The sequence below is a fragment of the Thermobia domestica genome, chromosome 1 (genome assembly GCF_964235325.1).
Source record: "Thermobia domestica chromosome 1, izTheDome1.hap1.1, whole genome shotgun sequence".
In the NCBI taxonomy this organism is placed as follows: domain Eukaryota; kingdom Metazoa; phylum Arthropoda; class Insecta; order Zygentoma; family Lepismatidae; genus Thermobia; species Thermobia domestica.
In genome coordinates, this window is record NC_137454.1 from 127,983,368 (window position 1) to 128,010,463 (window position 27,096).

General features: G+C 35.1%; 1 protein-coding gene across 7 annotated transcripts in view; it reads left to right on the forward strand.

Moving 5' to 3' along the window:
• LOC145689078 (uncharacterized) overlaps nucleotides 1-27,096 on the forward strand; it is a 112,584-nt gene that overhangs the window by 38,376 nt on the left and 47,112 nt on the right. For 6 of the 7 annotated variants that reach the window (XR_014132099.1, XR_014132100.1, XM_081763225.1 and 3 more), the window contains exons 2-5: nucleotides 13,823-14,302; nucleotides 17,405-17,508; nucleotides 23,089-23,256; nucleotides 24,758-24,958. Coding sequence is in view for 5 of the 7 variants with exons in the window: in XM_081763225.1 (XP_081619351.1) it covers nucleotides 17,448-17,508; nucleotides 23,089-23,256; nucleotides 24,758-24,958 (430 nt within the window). In the remaining 2 variants the exon portion in view is untranslated. The remainder of the gene's footprint in view (nucleotides 1-13,822; nucleotides 14,303-17,404; nucleotides 17,509-23,088; nucleotides 23,257-24,757; nucleotides 24,959-27,096) is intronic. The other variant, XM_081763220.1, reaches the window with a different exon arrangement.

Consider the following 27,096-nt stretch of genomic DNA (forward strand, 5'->3'; position numbering starts at 1 on the left):
TACATCTAGTCTACAAGGCATAAAAGTGAATGAGAATTAAGTATTTCATTTCATTGTTTTCTAAATCAGTGTTCTATATAAACTCTTCATTTTAATTATTCTAAATAGCACACATGTAAATAATAACAGTTGGCAGTTTTTTTTCGGGGACAAATTCTCTGATAATAATAATAATAATAATAATAATAATAATAATAATAATAATAATAATAATAATAATAATAATAACACTTTGAACATTAAGACTATAGCAGTAGTTTACGTGTACTATTTACACAAACGGATATGTTCAATAGTGTGTAAAAACACAAGCTAGTTTAATTAATGCTTTTATAGTGTTTCAAAATCTCGGACTATATATGCTCTTTCTTGTTTCCTTTTTGACCGCCAGAGGCCAGCTTTCATTGTATTTTTATGAAATCAGGTTATATTGAAAATAGAAAGAAAAAGTGAAGAAGTGGGAAACTTAGTGTACTTACTTTGCACTAAGTTTAGTTTCCAGTACCATCATCCACCTATTACTTTTTACGGTATCTAAAAGCATGACAATATACGACTTACGATTTAAAGCTTAAGTCACTTTTAATCATTAATCTACCCACTCTGTAAAAATGCAGCTCTATGTGCGAGTGTAAGGAATCGAAGGAGGAGAGGATTAATAATTAAAATTTCGTAGCAAACGTGTAGAGATGCGCTCCAAATATGCTTCCAACGTGACATCAAGTAAATCAATAAATGTTACTTTAGGTTCCCTAACCAGGTAACCGAAGCATGTTGTGCATTCGCCGTCAACCGAAGGCAGCGTTAAGTCAAAGATCAATTGCGTTTTAATATCGTAGTACATCGTAAGTAGATCGGAAGCAGTTTCGTTGTGTTTATCAAAAAATAAAATAAAATCTGTACTTATGTACAGAAATCAATGAAGAGGGAGAGAGTTTGATTCGCAAATAATTAAATTCTTAACCCTTGGGGGCAGAAATTTTAAACATTTTATGGAAGATTTTCCAAAAATTTGAAATGTATGTTTTGAGAGTTTACTTAATCGGTGGATTTCGTTTCAGTTAAAAACCATAAAAGACATAAATAATCATAGTTAAGCGATGAAGCATTAATGTTTGAAACAGAAGGTCACGGCTTGAAACTCCGCAGCATGTATAGATTTTTTTTTTTTTTTTAAGTAATAGTGTTAAATCTATTTAATCTACGTTGTAATTGGGAATAAACCTCAGTTTCTTCCAAATTAATTTCATATGAGTACTGAGAGAAATAAATCAATATAACGTCTCCTTACCTGCAGTACATCCACAAACTGTCAAGACGCGAGTGCTTTCGAATATAGTCAAGATAATCCTTTTAATGAACATCCTTCCTGTTTTCTATTTCTATTGTCTTGCTCCTGGAGTTATTCAGAAAACCGTCTCATACCCTCGATGCTGAAAGAGAATATTTAACTACATGGTTTAGGTAATAAGTAGGGGCACCACTGATGTTATGTAAGGAGAGAGATGAGTTACAGCCATAGGTATTCGATAGGTGATAACAGAAGGATAGACAAGCAAGTGTGGAGAGTGAGATTTGTGTCTTATTCAGTCAAATATTTCAGTAACGTGAAATAGAGGTGTTTACGAAAGTGAGACAACGTGCATGGATCAAAATTTGTAGTGGTACGTGATCGGAGTGCACAGAACTCTTCTTAGGGACTGGGCAAAGCGTATGATGAAACATTGTGTATCAAACAGTGGCACAATGATGAAAGTATTACGGAAAGGTAGTTACGCCGTTCAGGATAATCTCAAACTGACATCACACAATTTTCGCATTTCTTCTCTACTACAGGAGTTGGATTACCGAGAAGTTGAGCTCAAGTTTGTCGCGGAAATAGACATATTCCGTAAACCGTGTCCTACATTTTTCTTAACATTTCTGGGATTCCTTAAAATTAGTGTGGTGGATAACATCAAATCACCGTGGTACTAAAATGGAAGTGATATGCAATTGTACAGACGTGCTACACTGCTGCGTTGAATGGACCTGCACTATGGACAAAGCCTGGGGTCGCTTCTGAGAAACACCTTGATGCGCTAATCAATGAGTGCTGGATCTCCTTGTTTAAAAACAGTTCTTCCTGTAGAAGATGGTTGTGTGAAGGTTGTGTTCATTGTAGCATATGAAATCCCATTCCGTAAGGTAACACTACACCATTCTATACGTCATAGGCAAATGGTCGATGAATCCTACTATTTCAGTTCCTTGCCAGATAACCTTCGTCTCGTACTCAAAAACTAACTGCACTTGCTCACAACGACGCCCATCAGCTGATGCGGTATAAGATCTCCGGGACATCACACAAGAGAAGCGCCATCATTCCTGGCATAGAGCGATCTCTGCGAAGCATCGACAAAAATCTGTGTGCTGTGCTGACGTGTACGACGACTCTTACAGGTATGGACACGGTAGCTGCTTACATCGAAACAATGTAATTTCTTTGCTAATAAAGGCAGGTTAAGAGGTATAGCAGTGTTCCGCTACCTTTTATTCAGCTCTTTTATCTGTCCCCGTGTTGACACTTGTTGGAATTAGGAAGGCTCGTTTTTTAAATAAATCTGGAAAGCCGCGTAGGAAACGTAGATCTGCTTTTGTGAAAGAGATTTACAAGGTAAGACGATTTCGATTCAGGGATGATATTAAAGATTGTAATCCTTACGTTGCAACAAAGAGATTAGCAGAAAACTATAGTGAATAGAAGGTCTAAATTTGCAAGTAGTTACGTTCGAGTGAGTTCGAGGGCAGGATATTGATGATGATGAAAAAAACAGTAATAACAAAAGTAGCTCTTGAGTCTTCGTTATTAAGTTCTGTTTGTGTTACTTTCGTTTTACGTACTTCGAAGTGAATTGTAATCAGGGGCGGATCCAGGACCGACTTCTGGGGGGGGGGGGGCGATGGGTTGTCATACTGCTACTTTTAAGGGCTCCAAACTTTGGGATGGGTTTTATTTATATATATATTAATAAAATAAAAAAAGTTTTCTCTTCTAGGGGGGGGGGAGATCGCCCCGATCGCCCCCCTCTGGATCCGCCCCTGATTGTAATTATATACATATCATTGATCTTCATGATCAGCTTCGCTAAAGTAGTTTTGATTTCAATTAGTAGGACAAGACGATATATGCAAAACGTGAAGTGTGTAAGGTATGGAAATGCTGTGTTGAAAATTGAAAAATAAACTTGTAAATAATGATGCGTATATAGTCGTCGATCCCAGCTCGCGCCGTGTGGACTTTGTGGTGGACAAACACGGTGCTCGTGGGTTTTCTCGGGGTTCTCCCGTTTCCTTCCCTTTCTTCATTTCATCGTTTCATTCATTTCTAATAATCACCGTCTCCTTTAGCCTAACCGGCATAATCGTGGGATGTAGAACTCAAAGATTTCACTTCATTTTTTCATTTCGTTTAAAGCTTTGCCCATTTCAAAAGTTTTTTGATACTCCCCACGGTCAAGTTAATGGCTCTCACGCCTTTAAGGCACGGAGTGTCAGATTCGATTCCCAATGGGAGAGCATTGAACACATTACGGTGGTTCAGATTCCTTCTGAAACTGTAGGACTACGTCTCCTATAGCCTTGTTTCAGAAAAGGGAAGCTAAACAAACGAAAATTAAAAGCTTCTTCTTCTAAAAATACTATTAATGATTTCAGTTATTTTACTCTATCGCCAATTTCAGTTACGGCGTATTTACAGAAGACAGGAAAGAATAACTGTTGGAATACCTTAACATACAGCTTCGTTGGAAAGATAAAATATTCAGTAACAGCGAAATGAGAAAATGTCTGGACAGAATAAAAGAAATAAATCGTCTCTCGTACTCGTATTTAGAGATATATTTTCTATCGTAACACTATTCCAGATAATTTGTGTTGAGATATCTTTGTTTCTTGATTTCTTATTATATCACCAAGTTTAATCGGGCCTTCAAATACAGTAAGATCCGAAATGATGCATCTGCAGTTCCTGTAAGCTTTTCTTTATTTTAGTTAAATTACTGAGATATGTGTTATATAGCGTTTACTCAATTATTGGAATTATAGATTCAGACGTAAAGATCGAAAGTGGAGTCAAGTATGAGTTCTTAAGGAAGATCTTATTGTAGACTTAGTGCGGCACTCGACATGATACAGATTTCATAAATAGACGGAATATCTGTAAAGAGGTAATGTTAATGTCCGAATAACTGCCCTATAATTCTATTATTGGAAGGTGTATTATCTTTGATGCCATCGACAGTATGTCATACTTCCTAGACAGGGTTCATGAAGGAACATGATTTATGCTGTTCGTTCTAAATGTGCAGAATGCTCTTCGAACCATATGGTGCCGGTAACTTGATGCATTTTCGTGCTAAATCGTCCCATCATTGTTAGAATGCATAAAGTCTATCAAGTGAATCCCAAGTAGCACAGCGTAACTGGTATAGCGTAGTTACATGATAAATAGGACCGTGGACTCAAATAACCACGGCGCTAACGCCTCACTAAACCTCAAATCAACCACACCTATATGAAAAACCATCACTTGCTAGAACTGAAGACTTAATATACGAGCTCTCTCTCTACCGTATCTTGTAATCTGTACACAGAATTTTCACACAACTAAGTGATATTTTCACAGGCACTGCAAATTGTTAAGGATATCGCATTAGATTTATTAAGACTGACTTCACAATATTTTTTTTCTAGTATACTATGTCTTTCTAATGTTAAATAGTTGTTAGTAATCAGAAAACACGCTTTCTGGGCGCCCATTCCGTTTTGATTCCGGATCGGGTGCTCAGCCTCGGATCAAAAATGCGAGTGGTTCGAATCTTACTACTACGTTCAATCGACTACGTAGAGGCTACATGAGACAACTAAAATTAGTAAGTCTTGTCTCATATAGTCTCTAGGCTCAAATCATTTTTGTATATTTGGACAACTCCAATTTTACATTGATCTGTGCGGATAGCATTTTATCAGAGGTCAGCTGCGGTAGTCACTTCGCTAAGAAATAAATGGAAAGAAAATTCCAAAATTAATGAACTAGTACATACCAGCTGCATTTTATTGTTGACATCAGATCTTGAAATTATAAAAATCGATACTATTGTTTAGAACTTTATTTTCGTATGAATTCCCTATCATTTAAAAATCAGTTAAAGTCGACAGCTTAAATTTAATGCGTAGGTATACTTTTAAAACAATATTTTGCCTTTACGACGTAATATTATTAATGCTCTTATTACAAGATATTTCCAGAAGTTTCCGGCCTGACTGATCTGTATACGGTAATATATACGATCATTATCATTATCATCATAGGTATTCTGTCATTATTGGCAGGTCACTTGCTTGAGAAGCTTCTAGTAGCCCCACGTAGCGTAGTCGCTAACGCTCTCGCCTTCGTTGCGAGCGGTCCCGGGTTCGATTCCCGGTGAGGGCACTCGGTCGAAAAAGTGTAAAACGCTTTTTCAGGCCAGCCACCCTGAGTGAGGTTTTCCTGGATTTTCTTCATTCACACCAGACAAATACTGGGGTGATTCCTAACTTATAGGTCCCAGGCCGCTTCCTTCCTTCCCCCATTCTTTCTTCCTTCCCTTTCCCCGGATATAGTGTGCTCGCCGAGGGACGTCATCCCTCAAAACTTGACGGGCTAAATGGTCTTAGATGCCGACAGCCCAGAAATCTAAATCCTAAATCCTGAGAAGCTTGTATTCTCCACGGTCTTCGCTAACCTTTTCGTCTTCACGTACGATGATTTTCTATTTTGAAATCGTCCGTCGATTATAGCCTCCTTTGCCCCCCTTCCCCTTTCTTTCCTGTCACTATACCGTCTAGAAAATCCCTCGTGATACAGTTCCTCCTTATTGCTTATCTAGACTTCAGAGTGAAATGTTGCTCTTATGGAAACAGCGATGCCAAGTTGAGCATTGAAAACAAATGCAGAAGAAATCGCGCTTCTATTATCCTGCCGACTGATGTTGCGAACTCATGCAGTAAGAAAAAGAAAAACGATTAATAAATAATAATAATAATAAACAACTTACCACTTTAAATCAATCTCTCTGTATATAAGCATGGGTTTACGTTGTATTTTCTCATAAATTCAAGCTCTTTTAAAAGTACGTGGTACGTGGATCTTCTAAAGTTCGGCAAATCGGGATCTGAATTTACCTGTTTTGAGAACGGAATTGAGTGTTGTGGCAAATTTCTAAATAAGAACACATGGACTTTTTGTCTGATCGCACTCCTAACGATTTCATTATATTTTACAAATCGACCGAATCTTTGCAATTTTCTTTCTTAATCGCTTCTTATTTGGTGTTACTAAAGGTCCACATGATAACTCGCTTCGAATTTTGAAAAAAGTTGTCCTGGAAGTTTTCGTGGCTTCAGCTGTTTCACTCGCGACCTAACTTATACTTTTACCAAGGTTTTTCTGCTTTAAATAATTAAACAAGTTCATGACAATAGCCCTTTCTTTCCTTTTCAACACTTGACCACTCACGCTTAAAGGAGGTGCTGGCTATAACTTCTTCCATTTTGATATATTAACACACACGCACGCACTTACGCGCACACAGACACGCGATTTTGTTCCCAGAACAGCATAGTATGCAAATAAATACAGTCAACAAAATGCCGAATGCTCAGAGACCACACTCCGCCATACTCTGCACAATAGCAAAAACACAACAATAACGTATTTTGTGGGCTACCGAGGTTATCGGCGGTAGTCCTAGAATATTACAAATAAAAGTATTATAATAAAAACTAATTTAGATTGATAATTTTATACGTTAGTATTTTCTTTCAATAATACAAGTTTGTGAGAACTATGAATTTAGAAATATCCGCTAGTTTCTTTGCACGGAGTATCGCTTCTTAAGAGATCTTCGACTTGGCAACACAGCAAAAATCTACTTTCTCTTTCAGCAAGAAGAATCGTGTAGTTGCCAGCACATTCTTTGCTCCACCTCCCACCGCAGCTTACGAACGGGCTGCCAGGTAGCACCAGTTTCCTACAGAGGAATTGGTTTCTTGGGATAAAGGGAAGTTATACGAGTAATGACAGCGCATTTTGGGGGTCGCTTGGAATTGTCACGGACATCGTGAGCCCCGTTCCGTAGCGGTTTGCGTCAACACAAAACAAATTTTGTTTTACAGTATTTTGTGATAGTGGGCTGTGGGCATACCCGTTATACATGTTGCTTATTTGCATTATGTTGCGAAGGCTGTTACAAACTGAGGCTCCTTCATTGGCTAATCACATATTTCAGCGTTCTTTTGCACAACTTTCGTTTACTCTGACGGGTAGAGTTACCACCTATCCAAAGCAAAATATAGGGACACTTCACGCAGCACTTGAAGGTAGAAATGTATGATCGTTTTTCGTAATAACTAATAAGATAAGTTTCTAAAGAGCAAATCTTATTTATCTACTTAATAAAATGAAAGTATGCTCTAAGGTTTTCTGTTATTTTGAAGACTGTATAATAACGTGGCCAATAATAATAATAATAATAATAATAATAATAATAATAATAATAATAATAATAATAATAATAATGCAAAAGTGTAATATAGAGTAGTGATAGCCCAAGTCATCAAACCAATATCCGCCACTGAGACACAACAAGGAAGAATTTTGTTTGGAGTCTGACATGAGTCATCTAGCGCGACAATAGATGATACAGTAGGTAAGCAGTTGTCCCACCCACTGCACCAAACTGTCTCCCTATTTCCTTGTGTAGTTTCTGAAACCAATGCTAATATGAAACCCAACAAAAATTACAGTCAGTTATGAATTCTTAAAGAAATTTCAATACTCGAAAGATAAAAGAAGAAATATGAAATGTGTCCCATAGCAATTCTCGCTGCAATTTCCTTCCCGACGAGGAATATACCTAATTCGAACTCAGATGTACCGAGAAAAAAACTCATGAATGAGTGTTAGGCCTAAGAAGTTTTACGCGTAGCGTTTATTTTTAATACAAAGCAAGTTAATAGTTTTGGAAAGATATGGATTATGACTGTAGCTTGGTTAAATAATAATAATAATAATAATAATATAATAATAATAATAATAATAATAATAATAATAATAATAATAATAATAATAATAATAATAATAATAATAATAGACCTAATAAAACTGAACTACCTAAGGTGGTAATTTCATACTTGAAAAATCACCCCGCAGACCATCCCCTAAAGTTATTACTTCCTTTTTATTCATAAGGTCCCGGATTCGATTCCCGGTGGGGTCACAAGTGGTTCAGATCCACGTTAAGCTGTAATCACTTTTTTGCTCTTTTTCCGTTCTTGATTAAAATATTTTTCTTTGGTTGAGATAGAAAAAAGAAAGAAAAGATGATGGACTTTTTCTAAAATTCAGAAAGATTTCATTCAATTCTTTTTGTCCGTACTTTTATTCCTTTTCAGGTACCTTTTTTTCGTACTTGAATTGAAATCAGTGGAAGTGAACCATACTAATGAACTCACGAATGTAGATTGACATTACGGTGAGATTTCTCGGCAGTTGACAACGCTTCCTTTGAACAGATAGTTTTAGTTACGTGCAAATGCAGCGGCAACGTTCTAGCAGCTGTTACGCTTATCGTGTCTTCCCCCTTCGAGTTTCAAAAACAAAAACTAGTCTGTAGAAGCTAATTAAATACTTTATAAGGAAAAGAGAAGGTATGAAAATTATTTTTGTATCGTCGGTAAACATTTAACGTTTTTTAAGATAAACTACAGTAGTTAAATCTGTTCTGTTTAAGGGGGTAAGTACACAGAAGTAAAAGCCCATAAGCAGCCACAGTACAGACCAAACTCTGGATAGCCTATAGTCAATGCCCAACCAGTTTCTCTTTCTCTTCTTAATAATATCTATAATTGTTGTTTTCTCCCCTACCATTTCTAACATCCTCTCACTCGTTTTCCACACCACCCAATCAATTCTCTTCCCACACACCCACATTTCGAAAGCTTCCAATGGCTGTTCGTCACATATGCGTAATTTCCATGTTTCTGCCCCATACTCCACAGGAAGCATTTTATGAGTCTTTTTCTCAGTTCTGTTCAGGGTCCCACAAAACAGACTTTTCTTCCTCCTAAAGGCTTCTTTCGCTATTCCTATCCTTGTTTTTATTTCACGTTCACACTTCACTATCGCTGTAATCACTATCATCACTAATAATACTACCCAGGTATTGAAAACTAGTTACCTGTTCTATTTTCTCCCCTCCTACTTCTATATTGGACACCGACCTCCTCGTTTCAATTACCATGACTTTTGTCTTTCTAACATTTATTTTCATTTCATATTATTCACAATCTTACCTCAAGTTTTCTAACATCTTATTGATTTTCTCTGCAGATTCTGCAACAAGCGCCATATCTTCTCCAAACAATATACACCTGATCATTCTACCTCCTATTGAGATGCCGTCTTCATTATGTAGACTCTTTTCACTGTCTCTTTTTGATAGATATTAAATATTGTTGGCGAGAAATAGCATCCCTGTCGAACTCATCTTCCAATTGCACTCTCCTCTGTCATTTCCTCCCATATTCTAACAATTACTTGTTGGTTCATATATAAGTTTCTTATGAGTCTTCGAGCTTTCCATTCCAACACAACCTTCTGTAGAATTCTCAACAGCAATTCCCAATTCACACAGTCAGAAGCTTTTTCTAGATCAATAAGTACAACATACACCTTTTTCTCTTTTTTATAAACCTTTCACAGATCACTCTAGTATCTCTTGTTCCCTTACTTGTCCTGAACCCGAACTGTACCTCCTCAACCTTTTCATTTGTTCTTCCATACAACCTTCAGTTCAGAATTCGAAGCAAAAGTTTTGCTGTATGCGATATAAGTCTATTAGTTCTATAATCTTAACATCTCTCTAGGTTCGATTTCTTAGCCATCGGTATCATGATTGTCATCAGAAAATCTTTGGCCACTCTTCTGTTTCATATATTTCATTGCATAGTTGGAATAATTCTTTCTTGCCATTCCCTCCCATATTCTTAATGGATTCGATTATCTATCCCGGTTACCTTTCTATTCCTAATCTCGGATATAGTTTTCTCAAACTAATCTCCAAGAATACTAAACACTTTATTATCCTCGCTTATTTCACTTCAACATCTAGGCTACAAAAGTCTATCCCTAATCTCATATAAGTTCTCAATATATTCTTTCCATCTTCCTACGACTTCACTTCTCTCGCTGGCAACCTTCCCATTCTAATTTTCTACTGCCATCGTAATGCACCCGTGTCTCCTCTGAAATTCCATACATTTCACCTCCTTGTACGTTTTCTCATATTTCTCAACTTTTTCTAAGTCTTCTTGCATTTTCTTTTATTCTGCTCTGTCTGCTTTCCTTTGTAACTCGTTGTTTAAACGTTCTGTACATCTTTCTGGCCTCTTGTGTATCAACCTGTTTTTCCACGTCTTCTTTTTCCCTCATTTTCCGCAACATCTTTTCTGTAATCCATGGTTTCTTAACCATTTTGTGTTCGCGGTAACCTACTACTTCTTCTGCAGCCTGCTGTATGTGTAAAGTTTACCCGTCTTTTTCCCAGTTCACCACCCACCACAGTTTTTTTTTTTTTTTTCAGTATTCAACATCTTGTTATTTACTTTTCTTCTGCCTATCTTTTTCAGTTGAATATCCACTTGTCAGCAGAAGATTATAATGAGAGAAAATGTCAGCCCCGGGAAGGGTTTTCGCTTTCTTCAAGCTATTTCGATACCTGTTGTGAATCATAACATAGTCTATGACCATCCCTCTATCATCATCATGTACTTCATTTTCTACTGAACATGTAGGCCACATGGTCTATCCCTACTCTCATATAAAGTCCTCAACATATTCTTTTCATCTTCCTATGACTTCACTTCTCCGGCTGACTACCTTCCCATTCTAATTTTGTACTGCCATCGTAATACCTCCTTGTTTCGTCCGAAGTTCCATCTTTGGGCATCTGTTGAGGATTTTCAAGCATATCTTCTTCTCTTGTGCTGATTGAACCAAGTGTTCCCAATTACTAGTGAATTCTGTCTACAGAAATTGACCAGTCCCTCTCCCCTTTCATTTCGTTTGCCTAAACCATATTTGCCTATGACGCTACCTTCCTATTTTTCTCCCACAACTGCATTGAAATCTCCCATTACAATTACACATGCACCTCTCTTCTCTCTGTCTATAATTTCTTCTATTTTCTCATAATTTTCCTCTACATCTCCTCACTTGTATGCAAAGTCATCTATGCGTATGTCTGTATCACCACTAGATCATTCGTTTTCTCTTTTAGTTTTAAAATCATTAACTCTATCATCAACACATTCTACTTTCACTTTCTTCTCTTTTAAGCGTTTACCAAAAATTATCCCTACACTATTATGACCATCCTTTTCATTACCTAAGTAAAACATTCTATATCCTTCTTTAGTCAATCCCCCGTTACCTTTTTATCTAACTTTGCAAACTCCTACCAAATCTAGATTATTTTGTTTCATTTCTTTCAAGATTTTTTAATTTCTCTCCCTGTAACATAGTACGTACGTTTCATGTCCCTATCCGAAACCTTTTGCTTTTGCTTGCCTATCTTATAGGCTCAGTGGTGGAGCGTTTACTCTGGTGTGTGGGGTCTCTGGTTCGATCCTTCGTCAAGTAAGTTTGTAGTAGACAACATTGTGTTCGTAGGTTTTCTCGGGGTACTCCCGTTTTCTACCACTTTCTCATTCTACATTAAAATTGGACAATTTTTACAAATGTTACGATCGAATGAAATCGACGTTCTAAAAAATCGGAAAAATGTGCGTTTTGCTTGCATATACCGAACACTACTACAATGAATAGTGCATAAAATTTTTGTCCTTCCTGCGTCATTTGCAACAAATGGCACTAAAATTGAACACTTTTTGCAGATGTTATGACCGAATGAAATCCACACGTTATATATATATATATAAAATCCTACAGAATGCACGGAACATACGAGGCTTTGCTAAACATTAACGAGACTGGCAACCCTGTTAGTAATATACGTGGAGCAATGGGGAGCGCGTGCGCGCAAAGCAACCTTGAACCTCCGGGAAGAGAATGATATACATGCGTTGCCGTTCCAAGTCAGGTTTCGTCTGTGAGTAGCTTCACTTTGATTTGAATTTAGCTCCCTTTCAGCAGCGAGGCTATGAGACGTGGACCTACAGCTTAACGTGAAATCTAAACCATATGAACACCCGCCAGGAATCGAACCCGGGTCTCCCACACAATGAAGACAGGTGTGCAGTCGTGTTGCCCGAAAAATGGCAAATGTGAAAGTAACTTGAAGTTCACGTTATCAGATTCTGAATTCTAATAATTACAAATGAATGATGGTACTTGTGAAAGTTTATCTTATAAGTTTGAAGTGATTTTTCTGTTATTTTGTTAGTGAGTATAAGAGGAGACGGATAGTGTGTGACAAAGGTTCATATTCCGAGAGTTTATCACAGTTGTAAAATATTTTCTTTCAGTTGCAAATGTGTTTCATTCTTTTTCATTATATTGGTCAATAAATTGTAAAATACAGGTTAATTTTTACAATAGTAATATTTTCTTTATATGTTATCTATAGGTATTGGATGAAAGTGAGAGTTTAATTCTTCATAAAGTATCGTGCGTAGTGTTCGAAATAAAGTTGGAAAATGGCGTGGAATGTTTTTGCAGCAGTAAATTTATTCTTTGGGAAAAAATTAATAAAGCATATATTAAGAATTGGTATAGTGTTAGAACTTAGGCGAGATTGTGTTTTTTGAGAGTGTTGTGAGATTGAGCATTATTTTTTTCTTTGATTTGATAATAGTAGCAGGTGAAATAGTGCATTTCATATTCTGTATTTGACATTGGTTCAGTGAGACCAATGCTTTAAAAAAAATAAATAAAAAAATTGAGATGCTTGTACGAATAAGTTTCGTAACGTATATATACCAGATAACATCACATATGCTAAGTTCTGTTCGAATATATTCTCATTATTATAATTACATTGATCTTTTTCTGCCAATAATAATAATAAAAACTCCATTTAGACTATCTATCCATAGTAAATTTATATATATGTTGAATCTGTTAAACAGTTACTCAAATAATTAAAATTGAGTAAGTGGTTATATATATATACACAACGCGCAAAATTTCAAAGTCAGTGGCAATCGCCAATTCAAAAAAGATGATCGCCAGTATTTCTCACGTACAAATTACAAGAGGTCCCCACATCCACGGAGACAAACCATTTCGATTGAGGGTGAGGAAAGGAGGGGCGAATTACAACGTTGGGAAGACTTCACATTCTGCGATTTCTCTCTTTCAGTGACAATTATTTTCGTGAGGAACAGAAACTGCGATGCTCTGTGAGTTTAGGCAGAAACCATTCCTATTAAACACTAGTCGCCAGCTCTAAATTTCTAGTCGCCAATGGCGACTGAAAATTTTGCGCCATATATATATATATATATATATATATATATATATATATATATATATATATATATATATATATATATATATATATATATGTGTGTGTGTGTGTGTGTATCAAATATGTGGACGCAAAATTTCCTAAAGTAATATCGTAATAGTTCATATTACAGTTTTTCAAATCTTCCAATTGTTCATGATTAGATTAATATACATATTCTATAAACGGTTTTTTTATGTAAATACTACCATATTATGTATTATGATTCTACGTATTTTAACTAGATTTTAACATACATTTTCGTGTTTCAGATATCGGAATGAAAATGGTTTCATTCAGTGATGTGATAAGCACCGTGCAGCGAGAATTACATATATCATCAGGTACAGGCTATTGGGAGCTGAAGATTTTTCAGTGTGAGCATCTTCAAAATGGCAGAGGAATGCAGTTCACGTTCAAGTTAAACTTGAAAATGTACTATGAATCCAAGGGTGTTACTTGAATTTTCTCTGTTCAGAATACAGAATGAACAACAGTGCTCATTTCTTTTTTGTTCCCACATAGGGTGTTTATTTCTTAAGGATTGAATATAAGCTCCTGAACTTTATATGTACATGTTTGTTGTATAAGCAAGTAATGCTTAAGCTGAAGAAAATTAATTCACAATCGAAATTGGTATTTTCGCGTTGGTAGTTACTTATTACGTAAATGTTTGATGTGAAGATAAATCTGTACTAATCTGTCTCGATATCCTGTACAAAGTTTGATCAGTACTTAAGAAGTATATCAAGGTGAGTAAACTATCTTAGTATTGCTGGTGACATTAAATTGTAATTAGGAATACATTCTCCGTTAGGAGAATCTCTCTTCACTATTTAAACATATTACTGTTCCCTAATTTTATTTAACTGTGTCAATTTGAGTTCCCAACATGTAAGAGAGTATTATTGTAATTCAGGCTGACAATTACTCATTATTCGTAGAAATAAACTTGCATGAGTCCTTAGCTTTCTCTGTTGTTGTTTCATTTGATTCCAGTGCCAGGAAATCAGTTGAAACTTTTGCCTCAAGATATTGGTAACTTTCAAGTTATATTTCATATTTTCCATTAGACTGAATTTATTACTCAGACACTTAAGTAATTATTGACTAAAGGAAATAAACTGTTGTTTGCGTTACTTTTTAAATAACTTGTTTTCTGTACATTTTGTTGATAGTGTTGATGCATATGTTCCTAGATGGCACTTTCTTTTCATAAGGTTAAAACACGAATTTGATAAATGAGAAATCTGGTTAACTCTGATTAGTTAAACTTTCTAACCTAACTTCGACTTCACATCATTGATAACACTTTTCTGTCTGTTTCTTCGAGACCTTTACGTTAACGGCTTTCGGTGTTACACACAAAAATTGCATGTAATATTTTCTGAAAATTTAAATTAACTATGAACATTCTGCAGTTACATCATTGGCACAAACATTTATTCAGAGAACTACATTGTTACATATTAATGTTTTTTATTAAGAAATGTGTAATAAATTAGCTTTATGTTGCATTTGAAATGATTTTTACCAGTTTCTTGATGAAGTGATATATTGATTCCGAGATATATCGTTCATCTTGATGAACGAGAAGGTATCTTACGTAGAAATTGACTTAATAAAGTTTCCAAGGCATAGCACAACTGAACGTGCTGATACATATTTTGGACACAAATTCTTGACCAATTTCATAACAAGAAGGCAAAAAGAACGAATAAAAGAGTCTATAGACAACAATATATTACATAGTATATGTTAGAACTTTATCAGATGGACATATTGAGGAATTACGTGTTTTATATTGTATATAAATTATAAAAGGTGGCAGTCTCCTGTATTATCCGTCTAACAAATATTTCCATTTTAATGTATTCCAGTGTATGTGCCTCATAAAATTAAAAACTAAACTGACTTTTCTTATTAGCAGTAAAATTGTTTAAAAAAAAAGAAAGTCCCGGCCACGTAGAATTGTCAATAACTCCAATGTTTCCACTTAAAAAGAATTACCCATGTAGTATTATCATCAGGAGGCATAAGGGAGACTGACCTACTTTTGTTTCGAATAATGTAGACTCTTAAATCTTGACCTTCGAGGAAAAAATTGGTCGTTGTATGCAAACGATAATAGAATTGTTGTGTGAAATATATTGACATATTTAGTTGTATTATATCTTAGTAGTTGATTGCGATCTTAGAAAGTTGATTATGTAAGCCTTCAATATTGATTCTTCGCTTTTCTGCACTCAGATATTTTAAAATACATGCCAACTATTGTTACGTAATCGAAAGTTAACCAAGCGTGCCTATAAACATTAATGACAGTAAAATTGAAGAAGTTGTGTGCATTTTAAATTTGGCAATGAACGAGTAGATATAAAAGCGGGACAGCCAGGAATCGAACCTGGGTCTTAGGGTTACTATGCCGCTGAGCTAACCACTACGCCATACTGTTTGCGTTCTAAACAGCCAGACACCCTCCACTTTTGAGACCGTGTTCATTCTTTCAGACCGGATTCGTACCCGTGAGAGATACAGTGCGAGGAAAATAGCTCGACTTCTTTCATTTTCTCAAATAAGGTAGATATGTGTAAATGTAACATGCCAATTGTTTTGCTTTTGTACCAATCATTTTTGGGAGTTGAATAACTCAGTATTGAATAAAGAAACCATCTGGCACATTTTCCTGACCTAAATGGTAACTTTAGTCCTATAATAGCTGCTACTGCTTTCGTTCTCGGGTGTTCAATGTACGCACATAGAACAATTAGAGATATAACTTACATACTTACTAGTCTGTAACTGACTGTATATAAAACACATCATGATACGAAAAAAAAAATGAAGTTGGTTAATTAGTACAGAAATCTAACTTACGTGTTGTACCAAAAATGTCAAAGTAACCGAAATAATAAGCACCCGAACTATCCAGTCGGCTCGCCTTATTTTCCTTTTTTATTACTCATGTAGCGATATTACAGAAAAAAAAGTCACGTTTGGAGTTTTCTTTTTTTGTTCATTGTGTAATGATGAGGAGAGAACTTAGAAGATTAAAATTACAAGTGTATATATAAAATTCACTACATTTTCCCTCTCATCATTCGTCATGGCACACAGTCAAGCCTCAAATTCTGGTGATATACTAAATGTTATATATTCTCCCTCGATAAGATTGTCGTTCTAATTATTTTTAAGATTATTAACTGTAAGACACTCCATTGGCCCTACATCATCGTGTTAGTTCCTTCTTTTCTTTCGCATCCCAACTTAAGCTCTTACATTCTCCAATTTTGTATTATTCACCGCGTTTTTTCATCTTCGTCTGCGAACATAATTATTACTAGATTAATAGTCTTGTACACAAAATAGAGTAACCGCATGTTGTCGAAGCAATGCTGGCAAGCAAACAAGAATTGGCAATGGTAAAACCAAAGGTCTCTTAGGTACATCAGTTGTTAATCCATGAGTTCTAGTATACTAACAACATACTAACATTTTTTAAAAATTTTTTAGTTATTTCATCTTCTATCTTCAGTTCTTAACAAATTCTCGAAGAACCTTCTTTGAGCTATTGACGTCATACCTTGGCTTGTTGAAATAGCTGATGTAGACTTAAAGTGTGGGTTCAGTTATACTCGTATTAAATACATATATTCGATTGATTTCCAATAATTCAATCATAGTTTTCATATGCTTTATTCCTGTATTTCATTATTTATATGCTTTATGCTTTATTTCTAATATCCTAATATTAGAAGAATAAATACAGTAGTATTTTAAGAGTTAAATAAATACTTCTAGCCCTGATTCATTGCTGAAATTAATTAATTGACATGTATATTATATCTTTTCAGATAAAAAATATAGGAACATTTTAGTGTTGAAGGGAAAACTATAATGTCAGCTGGTTATTTCACAGCAGAATCTTACAAAGTTTCTAATGCGGCACAGCAAACAGGTTTGTAAATAAGTAAAAATTTTCTGATTTGTAAAATGCTTCCATGTTGTCAAATGGTTAGTGGTGCGCGTGATTTTAACTTCAATTGTTGCCGTGATCAAAGGACTTTCGCTATTAATCCAACTTCGTGTGACAAAAGAACTGTTCAATTAGGGAGTAGCATTTTTTTTTTTTTTTTTCAAGAAGCTCAAATCAATTACGAATTTCCCCACTCAGAAAAAAGAAATATCACAGCTACAGAAATGAGCTCATGAACCTTGCGTATCGTGTTCTCACCACTTAAAGCCATTCCCGATCCGTCCCAAAACTGTGTACCAAAGATTAGGGCTCGAAAATCCCGGGAAGTTGGTCGTCATAGTGACTAAAAATTCGAATCTGGCGTCTAGTTGATTTGCTACAAAACTATGTAGGCTCATGTATTAAATTGGATTTATATTATTATAGCGCCTAGGTTAGAAAAAAAATTTTCGAACCCTACTACAAAAGACTCCACGTACTGTTTACAAGAATTGTTCCTTTAGAATTTTCCTCACCTCCACCGAAGAAATATGAACAACCTAGTTGTACAACTTGCATTATATTCGGCATCAGTTTGAGTTTCCTAACACCCCACTAAAAGAAACACATACATCCCGGTTGTCGCGATTCTTTCAACTTCAGTTACATCGTTAAATGCATCCACTGTCCAGCCTTCCATATCGAATAAATTCCATTACTTGTCTTTCGATCCGTATCAATGATCATTGATACTTCGGCAGATCTCAGATCTTCGATCTTTCTATCTTAGCATACCCAGACAGAAAATGCAGGTGGTTACATGCGCCTGTGAAACGTGCATAAACAGGCATATTTTTACAGGCGCCTGTACATGCGCCTGAAAATGGAACACTTTTAAACGCATGATACAGGTATTGACTTTTTTCACGATCGTTGCATGTTCATTTCACGGAAACAGGTAGTTTTCATGTTGATAGGGTTGCAATCTTGCAACGTGAAAAATGCATGTAAACAACATGTAGAGAGTGGGAAGACATGTACACTCATGTCCAAAATTATTGTCGTATGCCTATAAGAATGTTGTTGTAGGAATGTAATGTGATAACAAATTCGCCCGGTATTTCTTACAATATTAGTGTGTGTATAATCGGCAAAGACATGTATGTGGCAAATTTCATGTCAAAAGAGCAGTAAATAACAGTAAAACAAAAATAAAACTTTCTTGTCCATTTAGCAACATTTTGTTTTACTCATTCTAATTTTCGTATTTATAATTCTTTTCCTATGATATTTACCACAAATATACATTTCCCGATTATACACACAGTATCAGTATTAAAAGTACCTTGCAAAATTCTTACAAGAAGACATTTATAGATATGCGACAATAATTTTGGACACGAGTGTACGTATCCGGCATATTCCATGTAGTTGACGTATACGTTACCTCATGAGGATCTGACGACAGCTGCTTTTCATTTGATAAAAATGTAATTGACATGTTAAATACATGTGAAATACAGGTGTTAGCGAGTTAGTGGAATATACATGTAAAGTAGATCGCATTAAGTACTATACATGTGTCAGGACCTTGCATATGTGCATTACAAACTGGAGACTTGGTGCCTAAATATTACATGTTTCCTACATCTGTAACGTTAATGATTCACTCCAATCAACCGTGTTCATTGCATGCACCTGTTTAACCCATTTATTGTCAATCATGATCATTGCATTTTCCGTCTACCTGCACATTGCCTGTACATTGCATATAGGTGGGTCCACACTTCGCATGTACACGGAGATAATAAAGGCAATGTATTCAGTTGTAATCCCATGTATTATACGTGTGTCAGAACCTTGCATAGCGAATGTCGAATTGGAGACTTGTGCCTAAATATTGCATGTTTCCTATGCCTATAACGTGAATGTTTAGCTCCAATCCACCTTGTTCACCACACGTATCTGTTTAATCTATTTATTGGCAATCATGATCATTGCATGTTCCCGTTCACCTGTCCATTACTTGTACGCTGCACTTAGAGGAGTTACACACTTCGCATGTACACGAAAATTATAAATGTAAAATAACATATTCTACATCATGCGTTTTCCATGCTATACGCTAATACATGGTATTTACATGTAATGCGAATGTCACACATGTATATTACATGTTGATAAACAGGCACCTTCCTTGTACTTTTCATTCTTACTGTATTGCGAATGTTATCAACAATCTATTCAAGATACTTTACATTCACACATTCCCTCCATTTATTTGCATGTGAGTGATTACGTGTACAGTGCATGTTTACATTTTAATGTACAGGCTCTGTACAACGCGTGTTTCCGTGCAAAATTTCCAGCAGAACTTTAATACTTTTTCGACATGCATATCACCTGAAGACAATGTGCCTGTAATATTTTCTTTACATGTGTTTTCGCCGAAACAGGCGCCTATATAATGCCTGTCAAAATCTGACAGGCTTTTATAGGCAGTTCCATGTACAAAACATTGCATGTTTCCTTAAAAATTTTCATGACTATACAAAGCGTCATAACTATACATCTAACTACGCTTTCCATTAAACATCCTCAAAATTCTTCTACATCTATAAGAAAAAATAATATATATATATATTTATATACATTAAACAAGAGGACCAAAGACGCATTACCACCCTATCTCAAATCGTTGCCCTGACCTTAATTTTCAGTAATTACTACGTCCTCTCACTATACTTTTACTCACTACAAGATCTCATAAACTATAAAGTTGGATTAAAACCTTGAAATTTTGCAGAAATAATATCGTTGTATCCTTGATTGCAGTTAAGACGGAAGTTTAAGAAACCCTGTACTAAAAGAGAAAAAAGGGAGCTTGAAAGATTTTTTGGTGTTCTTCAGATCTCTTAAACTATTAGGAGTAAAACTGAACTTTTGTAGGAATAATATCTTTTACCCAAGGCTGCAATTAAGACGAGATTTTGCAAGATGCAAGTTCTAACGAGATAATAGAGAGTCTTGAAAGTTTTGTTGCTGTTCTTCAGAGCTCCGGAACTGTTAGGAGTGAAACTTTGAATTTTTGTAGAAATGATATCTTGTACCCTAGGCTGACGATAAAATTGAGCTGTTGGAAATGTAACCCTAAGGAACGAAATGAAGGTGAGCGTTTACTTAACTCCAGTGAAATTAAGCAACTATTTTGAAACCACAGGAATTTTGTATGTATATCTTTCAAATATTTTCCTTACAAATCTTTGTCAGATAAGTTATTTTCTGTACTTACAATATGTTAAATATGAACGTCAATTGATTACTTTTAGTGCAGCCAGAGACGTACCAAGCAGGAACAGAGGAGTGTGTTTGCACTTAGCCCTACTAAATAGAAGAGAGAGGGAATTTTATGAATCTCATGCTTTTCGAATGAATGCAAAGATTTTTTTAGACTATATTCGTAAAGCCGTGCACGGAATTGTTTGTTTGAAATTATAAAGAAGGGGAGAGATAGTTGGCTAGAATTTCTTGAACAAGACTGCAATTCGACAATTACTAGTGTGTTATACAGTTAACGAGTATAGATCTAATAACGCTGTTTGCAAGAAATTGCTATCTGATATAGCTTCTGAATGTCTGAACAGAATTGACTGATTTTCATTTGTATTATAGATCATTTTTTCATCTAAAAGGTGTAATATAAAAATCATTCAATTCTGTTAACGTATTCTAAATGATAAATATGGTGCCTCTTACAGTGCTCAGAATTAATAGGCCTAATATTAAAATTCATGTTAAAGTTACTAGATCGTTTCCCCAAATTTTCGTCTGCCTGTACGCCAAAAGTTAAAATCGCGTTTAATTAGTTTTTTTTTTTTATTTATTTATTTTTTATTTTAAATTTACCCACCAAGTAACTTGGTACAAAAATATTAATGCTAAAATCTAAATATGATTATGGCTTGTTCATGGTAATATGCTTTATATCAGTTGGAAATAAAGCTCGTTAAGTATTGCGTTTTTCTAAAGATAAATGGTGAGAATTTTCTTTAGTTTATATACTCTGTTCATGTTATTTAGTTACTAAATTATATTGTGCTTGACGTGTATTTTATATAAGTAATTACAGTCTTATTTATATTGAATAGTGAGTGTTAATGGTGCTGTGCTTCATGTGGATTGGCAGTAAAGCTTTTTAAATATACCATTGCTGTAAAGGTAAATGATGAGAACCGTCTGTATTTATATACTGTGTCATGTTGCTTAGTTACTAAGTACTGTTGAGCTTGACGGAATAAAGACTTGTGAATTTTATAGAAGTAATTACAACCTTATTTATATTTAATAGGTTCCTAGTCTTAATAATAAGCAGCAAAGTACGTTCATGTTCAACATCATCACTAATGAGTTCCGCCTCTGGCAGTAATAAGTGTAGATGCACAACAGTGGGAAACAGAAATAGGGTATTGTATAAAATTTGCTACCCAAATTTAGTGTTTTCCTTCCCGTTGGTATAGTGACTAGCGCGTGGTCCCGAGTTCGATTTCCAGTGAGGGTATCAAAAAATTTCACAATCGTTCACTTCCATTAATTATCAGTCTCCTACAGCCTCAAGGATATAACCATGGAACATTAAAATAAAAAAAATCAATTTTCACTTTTTTTAAAAAAAATATTAGTTTTACAACGACTGTGTAACAAAGTGCTGCTAAAACTAAAAATTTTCGCTTTTTCCCAAATATTCCATTATTTCCTTTTCTTGGTGAAAAAAATAATCTAAATAGAAGTTTTTTTCCGACCCTGTACAACACTACTCTGGATTCCAGCATGCCTCTCAATTGAACAGTTCACACCCACTTCTCTGTTGCTTTCTTTCCTTTTTCTTCCCCTCCCTATCTGATGAAGCAAAAGCGCTTACAAGTTACCTTCTCTAGTGTTGCGTGATTTTTGTAATGTATGATCCTACTCTCGTTGGTATTCATGTAATTCACAGTATATAGTTCAAGAAGTAGATGAGATATGTTAAGTTCCTTCTGCTTTTTGTGAAGAAATATTCACAACTTTAGTCTTCACGTCTCATATAGCCTCGCTGCTGAAAAGGGACGTTAAACTCAAAATCAATTCAACAACTTTAGTGTAAATCATGATATTTTTGTTCAGCAGTTTTGTTCAAGAAATCTTGGCCGCCTTACTTGCTTTAGAAAGCGATATACTGCCACCCGTACGTGTAAATTCCATTATTTTTGGCTTTAAATAAACATAGCAATTGAAAAAAAATCACATTTGCTTTGTTTAATTCCAACTGTAGGTAAGAATATAGCGATTTTCAAAGAGAGGTGGACTGCCAAGTTTTTGTTTACAAGATTTTACATGGTAGAAGATTGTCATTGGTTCTATTCCAGAAGAAGAAATGTAGGTTCGAATCCTTTTTACATGAGCTCTCTCATAGGCTGGGTACGTGCTTGGTAATGGGCATTATTCGTGTGACACTGATAAACCGAAATCCATTAAAAATACAAATAAAATAAAATTATAGAAAATGTTAACTTGTTGTCTTTTGAATTTAAATGCTTTTCTCTGTAGGATCTGGTGCTTTTGTGCCTCGTCCTGGCGATTGGAAATGCACAAACTGTGGAAATACTAATTTTTCATGGCGACCACAATGTAACCGATGCGCTTCGCAGCGACCGCAGGGGGCGGTAACAGGTGCCGGTGCAGGCCCTCGTTTGTCTGCTCCAACCAGCGGACCAGGTGAGCAGGTTATTCACAAATAGTTTAAAAAACAAATAAATAAAATAAAATAAAACATGCCTTTTGTAATAATTCCCAATATGTAGTAATTTGCAAGTGGGGAAACTTATTTTGCTCAGTTTTGTGGAGTTAATTTATTATTAGTAGCTTATAACGGGCTAATGCATATTAAGTCTTTCTAGAAATGTTATATGTGAATTATATATCATGAAGAACTGAAATATTAAGAAGTCTATCCAGATGACGTTTGGCTTGACGCCTAAGCAAGCCGAATTATTATTATATTACGTAAATAATAATAATACAAATATATAGACTGAGAACTACGGATTGCGAAGCGAAATTGTTAGTCATGCACCAACACCCACCAAATAGACATGCCAATTTGAATATTCGTTAGCTCTTTGATTGTTCCCGCATAATATGTAATAGTAATTTAACTTTAATTAGTTTATTGAAACATATATTTCGTGTTTACTTGGTACGTAAGTAACATGATAAAGTAACAGTTTAACTAAAAGCAGACAAGGTATTGCATTCTGTATAGTTTTGTATTCATCTATGTTGTATGATTTTAATAGTACGATGATGGCTTAAGAGTCTGCCTTACTAAAAATAATACAAAATTTACCATTTTCCTTTTGCTTGTTTTTCCTAAGTGAAATGAGATAATGAAATGCAACTTGCCACAGTCATAGATTATTTTATTCTACAACAGAAAATATGAACCTAAAAAATGTTCAGTGTTGCCATCCATAGAAATTACAGTGTTGTCAGAATAACAACGTCCGTAAAATCTGAGTTAAGGCAGTGAGTAGAGGAACGAACTCAACTGCATTTGGTTACGTATCATGTTGTTTTGGTTTCCTGTGAACTACTTTTTTTAAATAATAATTGTATTTAGTTCGTAATAAACAAAATAGTTTTAACATACAATTATTAAAACTAAATAATAATGTTATTTAAAAAGTAGTTCACAGGAAACCAAAACAACATGATACGTAACCAAATGCAGTTGATATCGTTCCTCTAGTAGGTGCCTTAACTTAGATTTTAGGGGCGTTGTTTTTCTGGCAACACTGCATTTTCTATGGTTGGCACCACCGAAAATCCTTCAGATTTATATTTTCTGTTATAGAATAATATTAACTATAATTGTGGTGGGTTGGATTTAATTATCTCCTTTCATTTATAAATAAACAAGCAAAAGAAAAATGGTAAATTTTGCATTATTTTTAGTAAGTCAGGCTCTTAATAGCTCACACATTCTATGATGATTTTGACAGTTTAGTGAACTGTACAATGAACGGTATGGTAATTACCAATGATCCACAAGTTCAATATTGGAAGTTGTTTGATCAAATTTGTTGAAAGTTATTTGATTAAAAGCAGTTATGCCTTATCCAGATTCTACCATTCGGGTACACGTGCTTTCTTCTTCAGTGGTAAGTAAACTTCATATTTCTACATGCTGTTAAGATACTGTTAATTGTTTTTGTAGGCCCCCGTGCATTCGCTCCAAGAGCGCCTTCAGATTATGGCACGTACAAGCCACAGGCTCCATTTCCGTCTTCAGGATCTCAGCCTACAAGTCCAATGGGTGGATATACAGGCTTTAGAGGAGCTGCTCCCGCACAAGGACCACTTGCCGGACCACGAGGTCCGGGAAACGTTCCTGTGATGAACAGTGGGAATGCTCCAAGTAAGTTTTTCTTTCTGTTTATTTATTTATTGTTATGCAACCGAAGGATCAGCATTGTGACCAAATGTATTTTCGTAGTGCATCCTGTTAGGTTAAAGATATTTACCAGTTTTGCCCCTCTCTTTTTCACTTTGTTCAAATTATTTCTGAAATCAACAAATCGCTCTGCAAAATTTTTTAGTAAATGCGAAAGAATAATCAGCTAAGTAATCTGGATTTTTAAGATTGCTTTGTATTTTTTCTAAAATATTTTGAAGAACTTGAAAAATGGCGACCGTACTGACGAGCTCCCGTAAAAAATTAACAACATATTAAGTAATAATAATAATAATAATAATAATATCTTCTCAAGTAAAAACTTCGTATGAAATACCTTTCTTTTTATTTATGTATCAGAGCTTGCAGTAGTGTCGGATTATTAGCGAAAGTAGCCATATGTTTATTAACTCCAGATTATGAGATAATTGTGGAGTTATTTCATGAGGCCCACGTTCCGTGAAAAGTACTGGGGTTCCATTTTAATTCCTTTGAAGGTACTAGAAATTTGTAAGTAATCTTTGAGAGCGTGATATTTTGTGTGTAAAATAATACCTTCAGTAAGGAATATGGTGTAATCCTGGGAAAATTAGAAAATACTAGAGCTTCAGTGGAGAATCGATTTGCTAGTTATCGGTTTCCAATTTGCCTAATATCTCACATAATCTTGTGAGAGATAAAGGCAAAGTATAATGAAAAAAATGCAAATCCAATTATTAAATGCTAAGTAAACTTAAATGCAATTAACTGCTCTCTACATAGTTGCCGTAAATTGTGTGCTTGAATGTGAAAAGTAGGATTGAAAGCAATGTGAAAATATAATATATAATATACTTACATTGTAGCTTACTAACAGTTGTGTAGAGGCAGAGCAAGGTAGGGATCTGCAGCACTGTAGACAAAGGGCAAATCTAACTAATCCGAGTATCTGATGTGTAAATAGGATGAATGAGGTCCTTTTGTATGAAATGTTGAAATGTGTTCGCAAAACTTTCACACTGCTTGATCTGAGAGTTTCATGTGTGTGTGTGTTTGTTAAATTAAATTAAATTAAATTAATTAAAAAAAAAGAAAAAACCTTGTGATGTGTATGTAATTGATAATTTGAATATAAGTGATCATGATACCGATCACTAACGCCTTTAGTCGTTATTTTTTCCATACCAATAACGAATTTGCTTTCTTATTCATAAAGCGCTAAGTAAACAGCGAATCAGTTCTATTCAATTAACCCATCCGATTGATAGTTATCGTAAATGGCTAAATATGTGCGCGTTGCAGAGAGGATCTTGAAGAATGGGGAAATGTGTAGTCCGTGATACAGGAAAACATTCGATTGTTAAGTGTAGTTTTTATAGAACGTGGTGGGCCGCGGTGGCTCAGTGGTAGATTGCTCACCTCTGGTGCATGGGGTCCTTGGTTAGAACCCAGCTCGCGCCAACTGAACTTTGTGGTGAACAAACTCCGAGCGGGAATTCATGTGGTTCGGATTCCACGTTAATCAGTCGGTCCATGTCTCGTATAGCCTCGCTGCTGAAAGGGACGCTAAACTCAAATTCAAATCCAATCCAAATATAATGGCTGTAGTAATTGGGAAATGGAAGGAACATTGTCTTCTTTTTCATTTTCTGTTTTTTCTTTTTCTTTTTTGATTAGACGTAAAGAAGGTAAGGGCAGATGAATGTGAATTCTAGGAATGTTATACTGAAGGTAAACATAATTTCCATATCCAAAAGAAAATTAAGAAATTCCTGTACATTTCAGAATCGAAACAAAACGTTTACTTACAGGAATATACTCAATGTAGATGCTTGTAGTTTATTATTAGTTTAGGGTGTACAATGTATATTCATAGCAAAGCATGTTCAATAGACAAAACCCATGATATATCTTACAATGTATTCTCACGGACACAGACTCGATTAAAGCCGTGATTAATTATTTAAGCGTATGGATTAATTTAACTGCACATATTAATCGTTCTAATTACCCAAGTACATCAAATAAATGCACATTGAATTACCCAAGCATATCGAAAGCACCAAATACATGGAAAAAACATTATGTAAGCACAAATGAGAAGCGAAATGTGCCTGTAATTG